The 17,801-nt window shown below is 59.9% G+C and overlaps 1 protein-coding gene across 1 annotated transcript in view; it reads left to right on the top strand.

Annotated features, from left to right (window-relative positions):
• Positions 1 to 17,801, top strand: part of SULF2 (sulfatase 2) — a 115,818-nt gene that overhangs the window by 87,876 nt on the left and 10,141 nt on the right. The window contains exons 5-11 of the mRNA XM_029916171.1: positions 1,142 to 1,311; positions 6,149 to 6,299; positions 7,434 to 7,609; positions 11,060 to 11,188; positions 12,391 to 12,447; positions 12,902 to 13,031; positions 14,679 to 14,871. Of these exons, the coding sequence (XP_029772031.1) occupies positions 1,142 to 1,311; positions 6,149 to 6,299; positions 7,434 to 7,609; positions 11,060 to 11,188; positions 12,391 to 12,447; positions 12,902 to 13,031; positions 14,679 to 14,871 (1,006 nt within the window). The remainder of the gene's footprint in view (positions 1 to 1,141; positions 1,312 to 6,148; positions 6,300 to 7,433; positions 7,610 to 11,059; positions 11,189 to 12,390; positions 12,448 to 12,901; positions 13,032 to 14,678; positions 14,872 to 17,801) is intronic.

The following is a 17,801-nucleotide window of genomic DNA, read 5'->3' as shown; positions in this document are numbered from 1 at the left end:
ACCCTCTCTCTCTCCCTCTCTCTCTCTCTCTCTCAATAAATAAATAAATAAACTTAAAAAATAAAAATAAAATAAATAAATAAGTCCAGTGCCGGAGGAAAGCCACAAACCAATTAAAGCAGCATCTCTGAGGCGCCTGGGTGGCTTAGACAGTTAAACGTCCGGCTTCGGCTCAGGTCATGATCTCATGGTTCGTGGGTTCAAGCCCCGCATCAGGCTCTCTGTTGTCTGCACAGAGCCTGCTTCAGATCCTTTGTCCCTCTCTCTGCCCTTTTCCCACTCATGCTCTTCCTCTCTCAAAAATAAACAAACATTAAAATATATGTATTTTTTTAAAAAACAGCTGCTCTGGGAGTAGGCCCAGCAAAGGTTGCCCGAGGATCCCAGCAGGCAGCTAGGAGGGTGCACACCGGTGATAAAAATCTTCCCATGTCCAACTTCTCATCACTCAGGTCTCAGCTCAAATGTCACCTCCTCAGGGAGGCCCTCCCTGACTGCCCCCACTCCAGCTCCTTGGTTGCGGCTTATTTCCTTCGTCGGTCACCCTGTGTCACTATCTTGATTCTGTGTTTACCTGTTCAGCCATCCCTGTCCCCAGCACCGCACGCCAGGAGCACAGGGATGCACCCACCCAGCTTCATGGTATTTCTGGAGCCTTGAAAGAGTTCAGGCTTAGGAACCAAGACTCGGGAGGCGTGGCTGCAACATTTAGCAGCTGAGTGACATCAGGCAATTCATTTAACTTCCCTGTGCCTTAGTTTTCTGTTCCGGAAAACGCGGCTTATCATCACACCTGCACTTCCTACAGTTACATGGGGATTTGAGCAGCTGACACCGTACCTTGTATACCATAAGCACTCAAAAGTGCCAGCTAGTATTATTGTGGTACCTACTGTGAATGAGTGACAAAGCACAATGTCTCCCTAGCCTCCCCAACCCCTCTCTCCTTATTTTTCTCCACCAGCACCATTCGATACCCCATGTACTTGCTCATTTGTTGCGTGTCTGTCCCCAGACGATGGGCTCCAGGCACGCGGGGACTGTCCGTCGGGGTCACGGCTGCGTGCGCCCCGCTGTGGACGCCTGGCACCTGACACCTGAGCAGCTCCTCACCGACTCTCCCGTCTCTCCCCGTCCCCAGGATTACCTGACGGACCTCATCACCAACGACAGCGTGAGCTTCTTCCGAACGTCCAAGAAGACGTACCCACACAGGCCCGTCCTGATGGTCATCAGCCACGCGGCCCCCCATGGCCCCGAGGACTCGGCCCCCCAGTACTCACGCCTCTTCCCCAACGCATCCCAGCACATGTAAGCAGAAGGTGGGAGGGCCGGGCTTTGGGACGGTGACAGCAGGACACACCGGCGCCTTCTCTCTAATCCTCCTGGTTTAAAGAACCCAGGAAGCCGTTGCTCATCTGTGGGGAAACCGGGGTGCAAAGCCAGCCAGCCTGGCTAATAGACCAAAGCAGGTGGCCAGTGTTGTGAACTCGGGGCCCTCATCCTCCCTCCAAGAGGTCTGTGCGTAGAAACTGCGTTGCGGTATAATAGGCTTCCTTCATAATCCTGTGTGTTTTATGCTGTACTTTTTTTTTTTTATATTTATTTTAGGGGGGGAGAGCGCAAGCGGGGGAGGGGCAGAGAAAGGGGGATGGAGGATCAGAAGCAGGCTTTGCGCTGACAGGCTGACAGCACAGAGCCCGATGCAGGGCTCGAACTCGCAAACTGCGAGATGGCGACCTGAGTGCAAGTCGGACACTCAACCGACTAAGCCACCCAAGGGCATCCCTGTTCTATGCATTTTAAAACATTTTTGGGGGGGAAGATGTCTGTCACTTCATCAGGCCATGAATATATTCACCAGCCTTTACTGCGCTGCGGACTGCGTGGCCGGCCCCGCACCCTGTCCCTGGCGTCGCACCAAATCCCTGAACAGTCACAATGACCCTTAAAATACTCGGGATCTTTTGCTGCATCACAGACCACCCTGAAGTTGAGCAGCTAAAGACCCAAACGTGCGTTAACCTCACAGTGTCCCTGAGTCGGGTAACTGGGAGCGGCCTGTCTGGAAGGTTCTAGCACAGGGTCTCCTGAGGCGTCAGGGGGTCTGTAACCACCTGAGGTGGCCCCTAGACCACGCAGCCTCCCCACAGGGTGGCTTGAGTGTCCTCACAACCCAGTGACCGTAGCTGGCCTCCCCCAGAGCCAATGATTGAAGAGAGAGGAGCGGATTGGGGGGCCTGGGGTAGACAGAGGTTGAGATGGAAGCCGGAGTCTTTCATAACCTAATCTAAAAGTGACACACCATCGCTGTGTCACATTCCATTGGCCACTCACGCTGCCTACCACACCTGGTGTCCCCATTTCACAGAGGAGAAAACCGAGGCACAGAGAGGTGAGGTAACTTGTAGCTGGTAAATGGCAGAGCCGGACTGGAACCCACCCCCACCCCTGTCACACCCCTAGTCTCTCTGCCCACCTGTCCAGCCCTCCTTCCTCCAGCTGGTTACTAAATCTCTCTGGAAAGTTCTTCTCTACCTCAAGCCACCTCCCAAGTAGCAATGACATGCAGCAGCCCTGGCTGTGACATTGGGGCACCAAGGACAGGGCAATTTGGAATCCGCCGGAATATTCCGGGTGTTTAATTTTCATTATACTCAGAATGTGTTGCTCTCCTCACCCCCTCGCTGTAATTACGTTCTGACAGCGCCTGAAGCAGCTCGGAGGGGATGAGGCGGTGTGTTAACCTCCTGATCCCCCCTGGGCTCTGGGAAGGACGGTGGGACAGATGGCAAACCGGTTCCAGGGGCCATCGCGCCCGCTCACCCCTCCCTCCGGCTGCGGCACTGCCTGTCTGCACACCTGACCTGCCTGCCCGCGCCCCCCTCCCCACTTCTCTGCCTGGGCACCAGCTTCCCCGACCCGCCCTCCACCCCCACTCCCACCAGGAGCTCCCCCTGTGCGGGAGGGGCTGGGCCGGCTCAGTCCCACCTCAGGGTGAAGCCCGAGAGGGGGGTGCTCGCTGCTTCTGCAGCTTCCCCTTTAAGAGAGGTTCCGGCTTCCCTCCTCCCCTGCAGCCCTGGGGTTCCATGATGAGATTGTTTGACATTGCCTGCCTGCTCGTTTATTTTCCCTTTGAAAGGAAAATTATAGAAACTGAACATGAGTAACGCCTGCTCTTACTTACCCAGAACCCCCCTCCTCGCCTTATTAGGGGTGTGTTTGGAAGGCTGTCTTATCTCTGGGGTATAATCATTTCCAAAATAAAACCAAAAACCAGAAAGTTCTACAGCTGGGGTATTTAATTATAACAGTCTAGGGGAGGGGGGCGGTGAGGAGGGAATGGGGCCCTGCTGGTGGGTCAGAGTTCCAGATCTTTCTATCAGGAGGCTCCTGTCAGTCTGTCACCTGCTCCAGTTTGGTGTCGTGTTCTTGCGCGGGCCTCGTGGGCTTTCACAAATGCTGCTTGACACCGTGTGGCCCCTCTGCCTGCTCCAACACCTCTGCAAACAGATACACACAGCACACACCAACACCTACCCGCACCAATACACAGACGTGAAGATACAAACAGGTGCGCGGATACACACAGATACACAAAGGTACAAATACATATGTAGCTACACACATACACACAAAGGTACACAAATGCACACACATGTACACATATACATAGACACACACAGATATAAAGATACAGAAACAGATACACAGACATAAGGATACAAACAGATACACACAGACACACAAACACAGGTACGAGCGCACAGATTACACAGACATATGAAGACACAGATGCGTATATACGGACCTATAAACACAGATCTGCACCCAGACACATTCACACACACATGAAGACACACAGACACAGAAACGTACAGAAACGCCTAGAGACACACACACTCAGACACTGCAACCCCCACCAGCCCCCGGAGCTTCCTTTGAGGGGTAGCATCCGATTGTGGGCCCAAGGGCCTTCTGGAACCCCTGGGAGCCAGGCTCTTGTCGGAGCTCTGGCCCACCTGCTCCCGATGCGCAGAGAGGGGCTGGAGGGCCAGGCCCCCCTCCCCGCGCCCCGCCCCCACCCCTCCACCCCGGGCAGAGGGGAGGGGATGCATGCTTCGGGCCAGTAGTGAGCACACCAGACATTCCTCAGATTCCTCAGGAGGTGAGGCCTCCCCTCTTTGTTCAGCAAATGGCTGAGCTCCTCAGAAAATGTGACTTTTACACAGGTGACCTGGCAAGCCGGCAGACAGGGTCTCCAGGCCCTGCAGCCTCCTGGCTCTGAGATCCGACTCCGAAAGAGATCTCCAGAGAAAGGGCTTCAGAAATCATCCCCCCCGCAGACCCCCAGCCAGACCCGCCCCTCGCTGTCCTGTTCCCGAGGGCAGACCCCAGCCCAATAGACTCTAATAGATCCAGGGGTGATTGCTCAAAACTGCATCCTGCAATGCAGCCCCTCGGGCCTGCGGGACAGTTTTCCCCTGCGGCCAAAGAGCTCCGGGGCTGTGTCCGTGAGCCCCCTTCTAGCCCCTGCGTGGAGGAGGGCAGCCGGGGGCTTGTTCCTGGGAATGTTCTACATGCGGGTCAGGCCCTAAGCCGGCCCACAGGATGGTGAGGCCTTGCTCTTAATCAAAGGAGGCTGGGGGGCTGGGCTGGATTTAGCGGCGGGAGTCCAGCCAGGGACTCAAAGCAAAGTCTAGAAGGAATCTCAAGGCTGTGACTCACCCCCACCCCTGCTCTACATAGCAACGGTCTCCACAACAGCAAGGCTGCCTGAACTGCAGTGTCATTACCGCTGCCTCTCCCCCCAGGATCTGATATTCAAGAGCCCGGGAAGGTGGGGGGGGGGGCAGGTGCGACGCTAGCGAGCTTTCTACCCCCTCCGAGAAGCCTGTTCGCACAGCCCCCTGCCTCTGCCCGCAGCCCCCTGCCCCCTGAACAGCCAGTTTGAAAAGCCTTTTGTCTTCAGGCAGCAGAAACTCAAAACTTTATTTTCAGCTTTGACAGCCGAGGGTGAGACCTGCGGGGATTTCACTGCTTTATCCTCCAGCTTGAGGCTCTTGGCGAAAGTCACGCCCCAGCTCTTAGTCTCCAGACTGGCCTGCGTGTCCCTGGGGCAGTGGGCGACCGTTTCCAGTCCTGGAGCTCAAACCCGGAGTCTGTCAGTCCCCTCGCTGGGCCTCGGTGCCCTCCTTTCTCACGAGGATGGTAAACACAGCACCCGCTCCCAGGACCCCGGACCCCAGGACGGGGGAGTGTTGGAGGGTGGGCGGCAGTGAACCCTTTGAGCAGGCCCGCGCCTGCGCGGTAAGTGCTCCGTAGAAGTGAGAGGGTGCGGGTCTTTGTCCCGTTACCCTTAGTCACAGCCGGCCCACGGCAGAATCACGGCAGAATCACGGAGTCCCCTGGCTCCGCCGCCGGCTCGCGGAGACCGTGGGCAGGCCCCCGAACTTCTCTGACCCTCTGTTTCCTCTTCGGTAGATGGGAGAAGAGCGGGAGAACGGGAGGAATAGTAGTGACGCGAGTACGTTCAGGAGCCCCATACACGCGTGACTATTATCGACCGAACTTTTTAGCCAACTTCCTTTTTCTTTTTCTTTGTTTTTAACCCAAATCTATCGCAAAAGGAAAGTCTCTAGTCGTGCCTTAATCATCACAAGGCGCAATTGCCCGAGGTCACTGAAAATCAACTCGAGGCTAAAAAATGGGGGGGGGGGGGCCAGGGGGCTGGCCTCCTGGAGGCTCCAGACGTGAGCCTCTCCCCTGCTTTAAAAAAAGAGAGCCACGGGAATTCCGGGGAGGTGTCAAAGGACTCACACTTGACTGTGACCTTGGCCCTGATGTGGAGTGGGCAGGCAGGCAGAGCCCAACTGGGAGAGGCTGACGGTTCTCCCCGTGCGGCTCTGGGTGTAGCATTGGGCGACCCCCGAACCCCCTACCCCCGACCCTCCTCCCCCAGCCCTCCCACAGGCACAGCACCCTCCGGAGAAACACCCACCTGGGTTCAGTGGAGCCCACGATGCGCCACAGCGCCCTCCCCGATGGGCGCACACGCAGTACAGGGGGAGTGGGGGGAACAGGGGACGCGGGGGGGGGGGGGGGCCCCTCCCGGCCTGACCTGGTGTGTGTTTGCCCCGCCCCCCAGCACGCCGAGCTACAACTATGCGCCCAACCCGGACAAGCACTGGATCATGCGCTACACCGGGCCCATGAAGCCCATCCACATGGAGTTCACGAACATGCTGCAGCGGAAACGCCTCCAGACCCTCATGTCAGTGGACGACTCCATGGAGACGGTAGGCCCCGCTCCCGCCCCGCCCCCTCCAAGCCCCTGGTGCCAAGCGTGGCCGCCGCGAGTGGCAACGGAGGCACAACGAGCGGGCAGTGTCGCAGACCCAGGGAGAAGGCCATGGGCAGTCCCGACGCGACGCCTCTGCCTTTCCGAAACTTCGGAATCGTGCAAGATCTGTTCTGTTCCACACGGCAGCCACGTGACACGGTTTCGAGCTGCTTTATTGAAATATAATCCACATACCCTCTAATTCGCACAATTAGAGTGTACAGTCCAGTGGTCCTGATACATGAGCAGAGCTGTGTGCCCACCAGGTCAAGTCCAGAGCGTTTCCCCATCTCAGCCCCCAGGACCTCCTCACCCTTTGTGCTGAGGGACCACTAACCTGCCTGGTGTCTCTGGCTTTGCGTCTTCTGATTGTTTCCCAAACGCTGAATCACACGATATGTGGCCTCTTGTGTCTGCCTCGTTTCCCTTGGCACCACGGCCTCCAGCCGTGTCTGTGCGTAGCCTGGGGCAGGACTCCCTTCCTCTTCACGGCTGAGGAATATGCCACTGTGTTGGAATATACATCTCTTTATTTACCCACGGCTATTTAAATTTAATCAAAATCAATACGGTTTAAGATTCAGCCCCCCAGTCACACTAGCCACGGCACAGATGCTCAGTAGACACGGTGACTGGTGGCCACCATATTGGACAGCACAGGTTCTGACGTTCCAGAAGGTTCTGTGGGACAGCACTATTGAACATCACCAGCGCCTGCCCCAGGCCACAGCCCAGCTTCATTCATTCATTCATTCATTCATCCATTCAGAGGCATTGGCCAAGTGCCAGCGCCATGGGATACAGCAGGGAACAAGGTGACAAAAGTCCCTGTCCTGGAGGAGCTCACATTCTAATTCAGGGGACAGATGAGCCACAAACATGCAGGAAAGAGCGCTGTGAAGAAGGGGGGAAGTGACGAGGTGGGGAGGCTGCCATCCCAGGGCCTCTGAGGAGCCGGGTGCAGGGAGGACCCGAAGCAGGGGTGGGACGCCGGAGAACGCTCGCACCTCTCCACCCTCCGGGAGGGCCGGCCAGCAGGACGCCACACCCCTTCCCTGCACCCCTCACTGACCCCCCCCCTGCATTTCAGATTTACAACATGCTGGTGGAGACGGGCGAGCTGGACAATACCTACATCGTCTACACTGCCGACCACGGCTACCACATCGGCCAGTTCGGCCTGGTGAAGGGCAAGTCCATGCCCTATGAGTTTGACATCAGGGTCCCGTTCTACGTGAGGGGCCCCAACGTGGAGGCCGGCTCGCTGTAAGTGCGTCACGCCCCAGGGCCCCACATGTCCAGGGAGGCCTCCGGGCTCCATCGCCCCCCGCCCCCTGGGCAAGAAGCAGGTGGCGGCACTGTGTCTGGGGAGGTGAGCCTCAGCGCCAAGGGAAACAGCCATGATGTCACCCGGGGTGGGCTCCGACACATCGCACGCCCTGTGCTGGGGAAGCAGAGGCCGGGGGCCGTCAGCACCTGTGAAAACAGACGGTCTGCGGCCGGGCAGAGCGCCAGGGAGCCAGGGAGCCGCGCCGCTGCCAGCACATGGGGAGGCCGCCTTGACTTCCGCGGGGCCTGGGGGAGCCTTGGGGTGGCCCTCGGGGAGGGACCCCGCCGCCTCAGTCGGGGGTGTCTGCCAGCTCAGGCCACAGCTCAGAGGGAATAGGTCTCCGTCGCGTCGTTCCTCCAGGACCCCGTAGGCCCTGAGCCGCACCCTCGTGGGGCTAACCTTGGGGCCGACCCGCTCTGACAGCAAACAGTGTGGCATCTGGGGCAGGGAGCGGCACAGCAGCACCTTGCTCAGATCAGCCGCCCAGCACGGAGACCCACTCAGACGGGATTTTTGAAATGCAGATAAATTGCCCAGAAGGCATAAGGCGCTCCTTTGGCATGGCTTCCGTCCCTTGGAAGGAATGCTTGGTGACAACTCTAGAAGGTGGGGGTGTGGGTTCAAGGCCAGGCTCCGCGCTCCCCGCCTCAACAAAGCCCTCCCCGTCTTTGGCTCCCAGTCCTCCCCCCGCCCCGCCCTGGAAGGAGAGTTAGGACAGCAGGTACACAGCCGTGTCACCGTGGAGGCGTCCCAATGACCCTGTGGGAGAGAGGTTGCTATCACCCCATCTACTGAGGCACAGAGAGGTTAGGGTGCCCGGAGTCACATGACACAGCAAAGAAGGAGCTGGGCTTTCAATCCAGGCAACCTCTCTGTTCCTGCCTCTGAAACCCTGAGCCACCCCAGTAAACAGGAAAAAAATTGACCCACTAAAGACTCCGCAGGCACTGACATGGTGGCTTTGGTCAGCTTCAGAGTCTCTGACCTGAAGGTTCATAAGACCCAAAACCATACCCGATGTGGACAAGAGAAAGTGCTAATGTCTGGCTTGGGGCCAAAGGCTGGGGTACCTTCGGTTGCAGAAACCAGATAAGACCAAAGAAATAAGAATAAGATAAAAGGGATACAGGAACTGGGGCGCCTGGGGGCTCAGTCAGTTGAGCATCCAACTCATAATTTTGGCTCAGGTCATGAATTTACATTTCATGGGTTTGAGCCCTATGTCAGGTTCTGTGCTGACAGTGTGGAACCTGCTTCGGATTCTCTCTCTCTCTCTCTCTCTCTCTCTCTCTCTCTCTCTGGCCCTTCCCCACTCATTCATTCTCTCTAAATAAATAAATAAATAAATAACCAAACTTAAAATTAAAAGGAATGCAGGAACTAAAGTAACTGGAAAGTCCAAGCCTATATGGCTTCAGGCATGGCTGGATCCAGCAGTCAGGAAGCTTTCATTTTTTCCACCCCTCAGCCAGCTTCCTCGGTTGGCTTCATTCCCAGGCAGGCTCTTCTCTCGCGGTGGCAGACTCCCCACGACGTTCCGCCATCCAGGTTAGGAAACCTACAGCGATTTGAACAGAAGCCTAAGGCTGACTCTCACCCGCCTGACTTGGGTCACGTGTCTATCCCCGAACCTGTCACTACAGCCAGGGTGACCGAGAACCTCGAGGGACCCGGCCACGCACATCGGGTAGCGGGATCTGAACGGGGCAGGGTGCTGTTGCCACCAAGCAGGAAGTCGCGGCTGGCCGGGGAAAGCTGTCCTCTCCATCGCTCCCAGACTTCGGGAGCGAGACCACTGTCACCCTCAGGCCAGCTCAGGGGCTCGTTGGGGACACTCGCTTGTGCCCACTGGCCCGCAGTCTTCTCCAGCTCCCCCTGCCTGCGGGTCACGTTATCGGGCTTTACTCGGGCCTCCGAGCCTTTCCACCAAGCAGCTGCACCAGCACCCGCTCCCTGTCCAGTGCTCCCAAGGTGCTGGGCTCAGGAGGACGGAGGGGTCAGAGACAACTGAAACCCTAGGACCCTGCCCCTGCCCCGCAGCCCCAGGGAACGCGGTGGGGACACCCAGCCGGCTTGCTGGCCAGTGTGCCCACGCGGCCATCATTCATTCAACAGGGCCAACCCTTGCTGTGGGCACGCCCCTAAGGTCACTTACCAACACTGGGCACAGCCCCCGGTAGCAACAGGAAACAGGAGAAGTGACAGATGTCCGGTAGGGATAAATAACAAAAGTCACTAAGCTCACACTTATTGAGCACCTACTGTGTATTTTAAGTGTGAAAGGGCTGGGGACGCAGAAGTGAGGAAGACGGAGGAAAGTGTCTGCCTTCTGATTAGATTCTAATCGGGTACCAGACACTCAGCCCGACGAATGACTCAAATATAGGTACCTGGGGACGATACTGCCTTGGCAAAGGGACAGGTGCGCAGGGAGGGGTCCTCGGCAAGGGCCTTGTGTTAGTGATCTACGCTGCAGTGACAGATCATTCCACACTCGGCGAGAACACACGCGTGCCATCTGGCCGTTGCCGCGGGTCGGAAGTCTGGGCCCAGCCCTGCCTCGTCTGCCCGGGCGGAAAGCTGGACTCAGCAGGGCCCGAAGCCCGACCGGGGAAGGACCCACCTCCCCACTTGATGAGGTTGTTCAAGTGTAAACAGAGGACCTGGAGTCACACAGCCCACCTCCCAGAATGCTTAGCGTCCCCACTGGGGGTGGGTGACCTTCAGCGTCAGCCGGGGCAGGGACAGCCAGCCTGGTGAAGTTGTATGTTGGGTACCATAACCACGGTCGCCATATTCTGTCAGTTTGGCCCACCCTCGGGGTGGGGGTCGCACAGAGGTGCAAACACTGCAGGGCAGGGGTCGGGGGCCCCTTCAGAGTCTGTCTGGTCTTCCTTGGTACTTGCTGAACAAAGGACTAAGGAGTGGGGGAAAGTGTTCCTCCGGCATCCGGAGGAGGAACATTCCAGCAGAGGGAATAGCAGGGACAAAGGTCCTGAGGCCAGACACCTGCCGGGCCAAGAATAGCAGCGGCCGGTGTTTGTCTCAGAGGTGGTTCAGGACAGGCCTGGGGGCAGGTCCAGGGTCATCTGTTCGGGCAGTGGGCGGCAGGGAGGGCATTCCTGGCAGAAGCAGCCAAGCAGAGACCGGGCACTCCCGGGAGCCTGTGGCACGGGTGGAGTGCACAGCAGGCGGGGCTCAGCTGAACTGGAGCTGCAGAAGGGAGCCTGCAGGGCTGGGGTGGGGGAGAGGGACATCATCGCCGCTTCCCCACCTGTGGGGCATGAGCCTCTGGCAACATCTCTCCCCCCGGCCACCCTCCTCCCAAGCGAGGCTGGGGCACTGCCCCCCGGGTGGCCGAGCGCTATTCTCCCCGCCTCCCTCAGGAATCCCCACATCGTCCTCAACATCGACCTGGCCCCCACCATCCTGGACATCGCGGGCCTGGACATCCCCTCGGACATGGACGGGAAGTCCATCCTCAAGCTCCTGGACGCGGAGCGGCCTGTGAACCGGTGAGGACGGGGCGGGGCTGGGCTCTCCAGGCCACACTGTGTGGGTCTCAGAGGGGGTGCGCCTCCCCGCTGGGGCTCGAGGGTTCCCCTGTCCCCGCCACTTACCTGCCGTGGGAGGGTAGGATGCCCCCCGAAATTCCCGCCTTCCCATCGGATTATGGCCGAGGTGGCCAGCTGAGGACCCGCCTTTGTCAAATCTGAAATAGTAACAGGGACAGGAATTGGCACTGATGAAGCACATCCCGAGGGCCACCCCCCCCCCCAGAAGGCCCCCCCCAGGGTCTCTGCAGAGGACTCTCTGAGTCAGTCACCACCAGAACGTGGCGAGACAGGTGTCACTGCCATCCCATCTTGCCGATTTGGGAACTGGGTCCCAGAGAGGTCAAGAGACTTGCTGGACGTCTCTACAATCTGGGCGTGGAGACTCCGGCTAGAGGCTGACCTCTCCATCCCCCTGCTCGAAGGCCTCAGGGCCCCACGGTGTGATGGGAACATATGCCGGGTGCCCAGAGGAACTGGGAACAAGAACAGAAACTAATCAGGGTGGGAAGGTGAGCACAGTCTGGTGAAGACAGGAAAGGAGCAGCGGGCACCAGCATGGCAGCAGCGACCTCTGGTGGCCGGCACCATGACTGCCCAGCGGGCGGACCCCCCCCCCCCAAGTGCGGACTGTTGCAGCCTCTGGGGTGGGGGCGGGGGGAGGGATCCCTCCTCGCCCCCCCCCCCCCCCCGTCCCGAGCCTCCTCCCTTGACTGAGGTTTCCTGAGCCGTATGGGTGTAAAATGGGCATATTCGAGGCACCAGGGGCACTGGCTTGGGAGCCAGGACACCTGGGAGTCCGGGGCAGGATGGAAACTTCTGGTAGCCCACGTCTCTCCCTGGGAAACTCAGATTACACAGCCCAGCTGTAAAGGCTCAAAGAAGAAAACTCCCCCCGCCAAAACCTTGGACCCCGGCCACTTCTGCCCCGGGGTGCCTCCAGACTCACATCCCCATTCCGGGGAGGATGCAGCTCAGCCCAGGGTGGGGTGTGAGCACCCAGACCTCTCAGGCGCCCGCCAGGCCCACGCACCCCAAGTGCCCCTGGAGCCCCGAGTCTGTGCTGACTGTGAACCAAGGTGCCATCCCTGCTTCTTGGAGATGGGGGGACACGTGAGCCCCACGTTGAGAAGGTGAAAGCATGCTTTTTTTTCCCCCTCCAGGTTTCACTTGAAGAAGAAGATGAGGGTCTGGCGGGACTCCTTCCTGGTGGAGAGAGGGTAAGTGCCAGGCCCTGGAGGGCCCCCCTCCCACTGCCCAGGGCATCGGAGGGCCCCCCACTTGCTCGTCCCAGAAGCTCCCAGCAGCTTCGTGGCATTGAAGGTCTCACTGCGGGGGACAGGGAAGAGGCCACAGCTGTTACTGTCCCTTCCAGCAGTGACTCGCCTGGATATCTGTCCTCAGCCCCTAGACACCGAGTAAGCCCGTTCACCGCGCCTGACACAGAATCTGAGTCTCGGGGCGCATGGACCCTTCAGACCTAGTCTCCCGCCCATATGACGTTCCTTTCTCACTTAGCGCCCACTCCTGGGACTTGGAAGGCTTCTGAGCAAATCCGCACGTCTTAAGCCTCCTCACAATCGGAGGAGGGACTTGCGTCCTCTGGGGTGACGTCACGCACAGGCCCCTCCTCAGCCCAGAGGCCAGCCGCATGTCCTGCTCTCTGCCCCACAGCAAACTGCTCCACAGGAGGGACAGCGACAAAGCGGACGCTCAGGAGGAGAACTTCCTGCCCAAGTACCAGCGCGTGAAAGACCTGTGTCAGCGCGCCGAGTACCAGACGGCGTGCGAGCAGCTGGGCCAGGTGAGGAGTGCGGGCCCCGCCCCCCCTCCACCCTGCAGCCCGGCCTGGGCCTCCTCCCGCGGGCCACAGCTGTGATGTTTGGCTAATGAGTGACACCCCGGGTCACGCCGGGTGGCACAGGTGACACCCAGAAAGGGATTCCATCCTGATCGGATCGGGGAAGGGCCTGTGGTTGTGAATGTGTCTTTAGCTCCTCGGTGGCTCCTGCTCAGCCCCTTTGACAGTGGCCGCAGGGCCTTGGCACAGCACTTAACGAAGTCAGACGCTCCGTTATTTTCATTGTCTTCACTTTACCGGAGCCTCTCTGTGCTGGCCTCCCAGTTATGGGAGTAACAGGAAATTGCCTTTGTAAAGAAAGGTTTTTAAAGAGTGAGTTGTTTGCAAGAGAAATATTAGGAAATTTACAACCAAATAGTATTTAGAAATGGCGGGGGCTGGGCTGCTGTTGGAAGAGACTGAAGTCGGCTTTTCTGAGGCCTGGATGGCAAGGAGGGCTCTGGAGGGGAGGGAGGGGAGGGGAGGGGAGGGAGAGGCAGGGAGGGCCGCAGAGGCGGGAAGCAGGAGGGCCGCCCGGCTGCCCGGGGGTGTCGGATGTGTGTCCCTGCCTCAGCCTGCCAGCTGGCACTTTGAGCCTCCCCCGTGGTAACTCAGGCCTGGAGATGTGAGCCCGGTTCCCCCATAAGTTCAAGTAAAACCAGGGCCTTCAGACCCCGTTTCTTTCTTTTTTTTTTTTTAAGTTTATTTATTTTTGAGAGAGAGAGAGAGAGAATGCAAGTCAGGGAAAGACAGAGAGAGGGAGACACAGAATCAGAAGCAGGCTCCAGGCTTTGAGCTGTCAGCACAATGCCCGACGCGGGGCTTGAACCCATGAACCATGAGATCATGACATGAGCCAAAGTCAGACGCTTAACTGACTGAGCCACCCAGGCACCCCCGGATCCCATTTCTCAAGAGCCTGTGGGCTGTCAAGGCCGACCTGGGTGGGTTTCTCACCGGTGCCAAGCAGGCGGCTCCGTCTTATCACTGGACCCAGAATGGGGACCAACCTGTCCCCGCGGCTGTGCCCCCTCCGTTTGCTCGCAAGCCCCCTGCCCTCCCGGAGCTGCATGCCGGGACATCCCAGAGAGGCTCTGATTTCCATTCCGAGCCACCGGGAGCAAGTTCTGAGCCAGGGTCCCTTGTCCCCCCAATGTCAGACCACCCCCCCCAGACTGGAGGTCGGGCAGCCCCAGGGTGGTGGCAGGTATCAGCGACTTCAAAGCAGATCATCAGAGCGCATCGCTTACACCAAAGGAAGAGGGCGCGGAGGTGGCGGCTGGCCCCGGGCCAGCGGGGGAGGCACCAGGCCCCACCCCAGCTACGGCTCCGGGGCCTCCAGCACCCCAGTCTCAACAGCCACCCCCTCTTGCCAGCCTGGTGCCTCCCTTGGGCCAGGGCTCGTGCTCAGCCATCAGGTGTCAGCCCTGGGGCCTCTTCTGTGCTCCCCCCGCCCCCACACCTGTGTCTGTCCGGCGCTGACACTGTCCCAGCGGGGGCAGCGGGGAGGGGCACGTCTCCGGGCGGATGGGAACGCGGGGCAGCGGCTCTCGGGTACTGAGCCCACGCCCCCGATGCCTCGGAGCCTGAGCCCGTGGCCGTATCTTGCAGAAGTGGCAGTGCGTGGAGGACGCGTCGGGGAAGCTGAAGCTGCACAAGTGCAAGGGCCCCGCGCGGCTCGGGGGCAGGGCCCTCTCCAACCTGGTGCCCAAGTACTACGGGCAGGGCGGCGAGGCCTGCGCCTGTGGCGGCAGCGACTACAAGCTCGGCCTGGCCGGGCGCCGGAAGAAGTTCTTCAAGAAGAGTAAGTGCGGCGGCCCTGGCCGAGCGGGGCGGATCGGGCCTGGGGAGCCCGTTCCCTCGGGGCAGGCGGCCCCGCAGGCGGCCCTCCAGGAGCAGGGGCGCCCATCCCCGGGGCGAGGGCAGGACCAAAGGGGACGGGTCACTTGGCGGTGTGCCGAGTGCTGCAGAGAGGAGGAACAGAGGCAGGGGAGAGGGCGGCGGGAGAGGGGTCTGCAGAGCCCTTCCTCCGAGACCAGAAGCCCCGGATGGGTCTGAGCAGAGGAGCCAGGCTCAGGTTTGCGTTTCCAAGGGTCCCTCCAGCTGCCGTTGGGACGGCAGACCAGGTGAGGGGACAGGGACGGGAGTGAGAGGCCTGGCGAGGGGCCCCGGGCGGCGGGGAAGGAAGGAGGGGGCCGGGTCTGGACGCGACCTGGAGAGCATCTGAGACAGCTGGTCCTCGTTCTCTGGATTCGTGTCTTCCCGGCTCAGGCTTGCTGGTAGCCCCCAACCCAGCACTTGGGGTGCCCTCTCGGCCGGTCGTGCCCCTCGCAGGGGCCAGAGCTGTATGAGTCTCTCCCCCCACACACGTCCCGGCTGAGGTGGGACCGGGTCCCGGCAAGTCCTCTCTGCACATCTAGTTGGCGTCATGGCTCTGGCACTCTGTGCTTAGGGGCAGTTCCCTCACGAGTCACCGCCGTCCGCAAGCCCGGGGCCCACGCGTGGTCCCCAAGCACAGGGAGGCTGAGCAGCGCCCCGAGGAGGGGACATGTGGCTTAGACGAGGTGACTGCAGGCCCGAGATCCGGTGGTGGCCGTGAGTTTGCAGCCGGGAAACCACAGTGTGTGTTAAGTGAGGTGTCTTTAAACGGAAACACGCATGAAAAAAGGCCGTGTGCTGGGCATTGACCAATGTGTCGTGACCAGAGGCTCTCGGGACCCTGGACCACGTTCCCCCATGGGAACAGGGGTTCGGTGTGTGCCATCTCAGTGTTCGGGTGACCTCGTAGAACATGATGACCTCCGGTGACGAGAGTCGACTGCCCTTCGGATGAGCGGGGAGGAGCCCCCATCCCAAGGGAGGGAGCCTCGTGGCTGGCTCCTGGCAGGGCTTAGGGAAGACGGGCAGTCAGGAAGCCAACAAGCGGAGAGCGGGACCCAAGTCCCGTTAGACCCTCCTGCCAAACTGCCATCCCTCTGGCCCTGTCATAGCCCCGTTCGGAGGTTCAGGCCCCCCCTCCGCCGCCGAAAGATGCACCTGTGCCTCGAACGTGCTCAGAGGCCTCGGTCTCTGGTCAGCTGGCCAGAAGTGTCCCCTCCAGAGCCAGGCAGTTTCCCATGCCACCCACTCTGCTGGCCCCCTGACCCAAGGACAGCCAAAGCCTAATTAGATTGTAGTTCTGAGGTGCTGTTTTGTTTAAGTGTTGTAAAACACACAGAAAGTCTATCACTCTAGCTATTTCTGAGTGCACAACATGGTTGTGCGTCCGCCCCCAGAGCTGCGTCTCATCTTGCCAAACCGAAACTGTGTCCCCATGAAACTGGAACTGCCCCCCCCCCCCCGAGGCCACCACGCTTGTCCTTTGCGTCTCTGTGCGTCCGACTGCGCCAGGGACGCCCTGTACGCGAAATCGTGCTGGGACCGTCCTGGACACTCGCTTGTTTCACTCAGCACCGTGTCCTCAAGGCTTGTGTGTGGTGGGGCCTGGGGCAGCGCGCCCTTCCTTTTTCAAGGCTGAGCGGTGCTCCAGTGTCGCCTAATTGGAGGTGGGGTGTCCAGTGGGGGTCTCCGCAGCCGCCCCCTGACCCCCCCCCAGCCTCGGCAGAGGACACCCTTGACGAGGAGCAGGGGCCGCCTCCAGGGCGACCGGGCCCTGCCTCCAACCGCACTTCCCCCCATCGTGCGACCGTCAGGTTAACCCTCTGTGGCCGAATAAAACCACCGGTTTCCGGACTGAATGACATAGCTGCCGTCCCCTTGCTTCCGCACCCGGCTCGGTGCCTGATCTTTAAACAGTGCGAGCAGCTGGGACTCAGGCTCCCCCCACCCCGCCCCCAGTTACTGCTCAGAGGAAAGAAAATGCATCAAAACAGCTGGGACTCTCCACCAAGTTCCCACAGGAGTTCAGCGTCACGTTCAAGGCTTCCTGTCTTAGACGCACCTCACAGCAACTCGGGGTCGGAGACGGGTGATCCTCCTCGTAACGGACAGGAAAGCCCAGGTCACGCAGCCAACTTGGGGGCCCGAGCCTCTTTCTCTGGCCCCACAATTCCACCCCCTGCAAGTGCCTCCAACATGGCACTTGCTGTCCCTTTCGGAGCAGCCAGCCCGGAGCCGGCGTCTCAGGCTCCCGGCACTCCCGCCCCCACAGGAAGTGACAGTCCCAGCTGTGTGATGGGGTGCTCCTGGCCCCTGGGGGCAGAGCCGCGTGCTGCTGCACATCCTCCAACACGCAGGACAGTCTCTCCCGGCAAGGGGTTATCTGGCCTCAAACGCCAGCAGTTCTGAGGCCCGGAAACCCCAGTTTAGAGCAGCTCAGACCCCCGCACGCCGTGGTCCACGGGGACAAGCTGGCCTGCACGGGGCGGGGAGCGGGACGCCGACCCACGCAGGCTCGGCCCTATCACGTGCCAGAGGCGGGGTTGCGGAGTTGAATGATTGGCCGCGCGGATGAGACGAGGGGCGGGAAGACCACTTCCGTCCGCGAAAAATTCAAATTCGTGGAGGAAATGAAGGAATGACATGACCAGGGAGAAAGTGGGCGGTGGGCTGACACGTAAGTGAGGGCTGAGTGTCGAGAAGGAACAGGTTTACGTTCAGGTTCTAGGTCTGGGAGGAGGGAGCACGAAGGCCCTGGGAGGCCCAGCCCCAGAGAGCCCCGGGAGGGGGATGGGCCCAGCTCGTGACCTCGGACGAGGCTGTCACAGCTCCGGAGCCCCCTATCCACAGAGCAGC

This window comes from Suricata suricatta, chromosome 12, assembly GCF_006229205.1.
Source record: "Suricata suricatta isolate VVHF042 chromosome 12, meerkat_22Aug2017_6uvM2_HiC, whole genome shotgun sequence".
NCBI classification, from domain to species: Eukaryota; Metazoa; Chordata; class Mammalia; order Carnivora; family Herpestidae; genus Suricata; species Suricata suricatta.
Note: the sequence above shows the minus strand (reverse complement) of the source record. Positions and strands in the feature narration are given on the sequence as shown.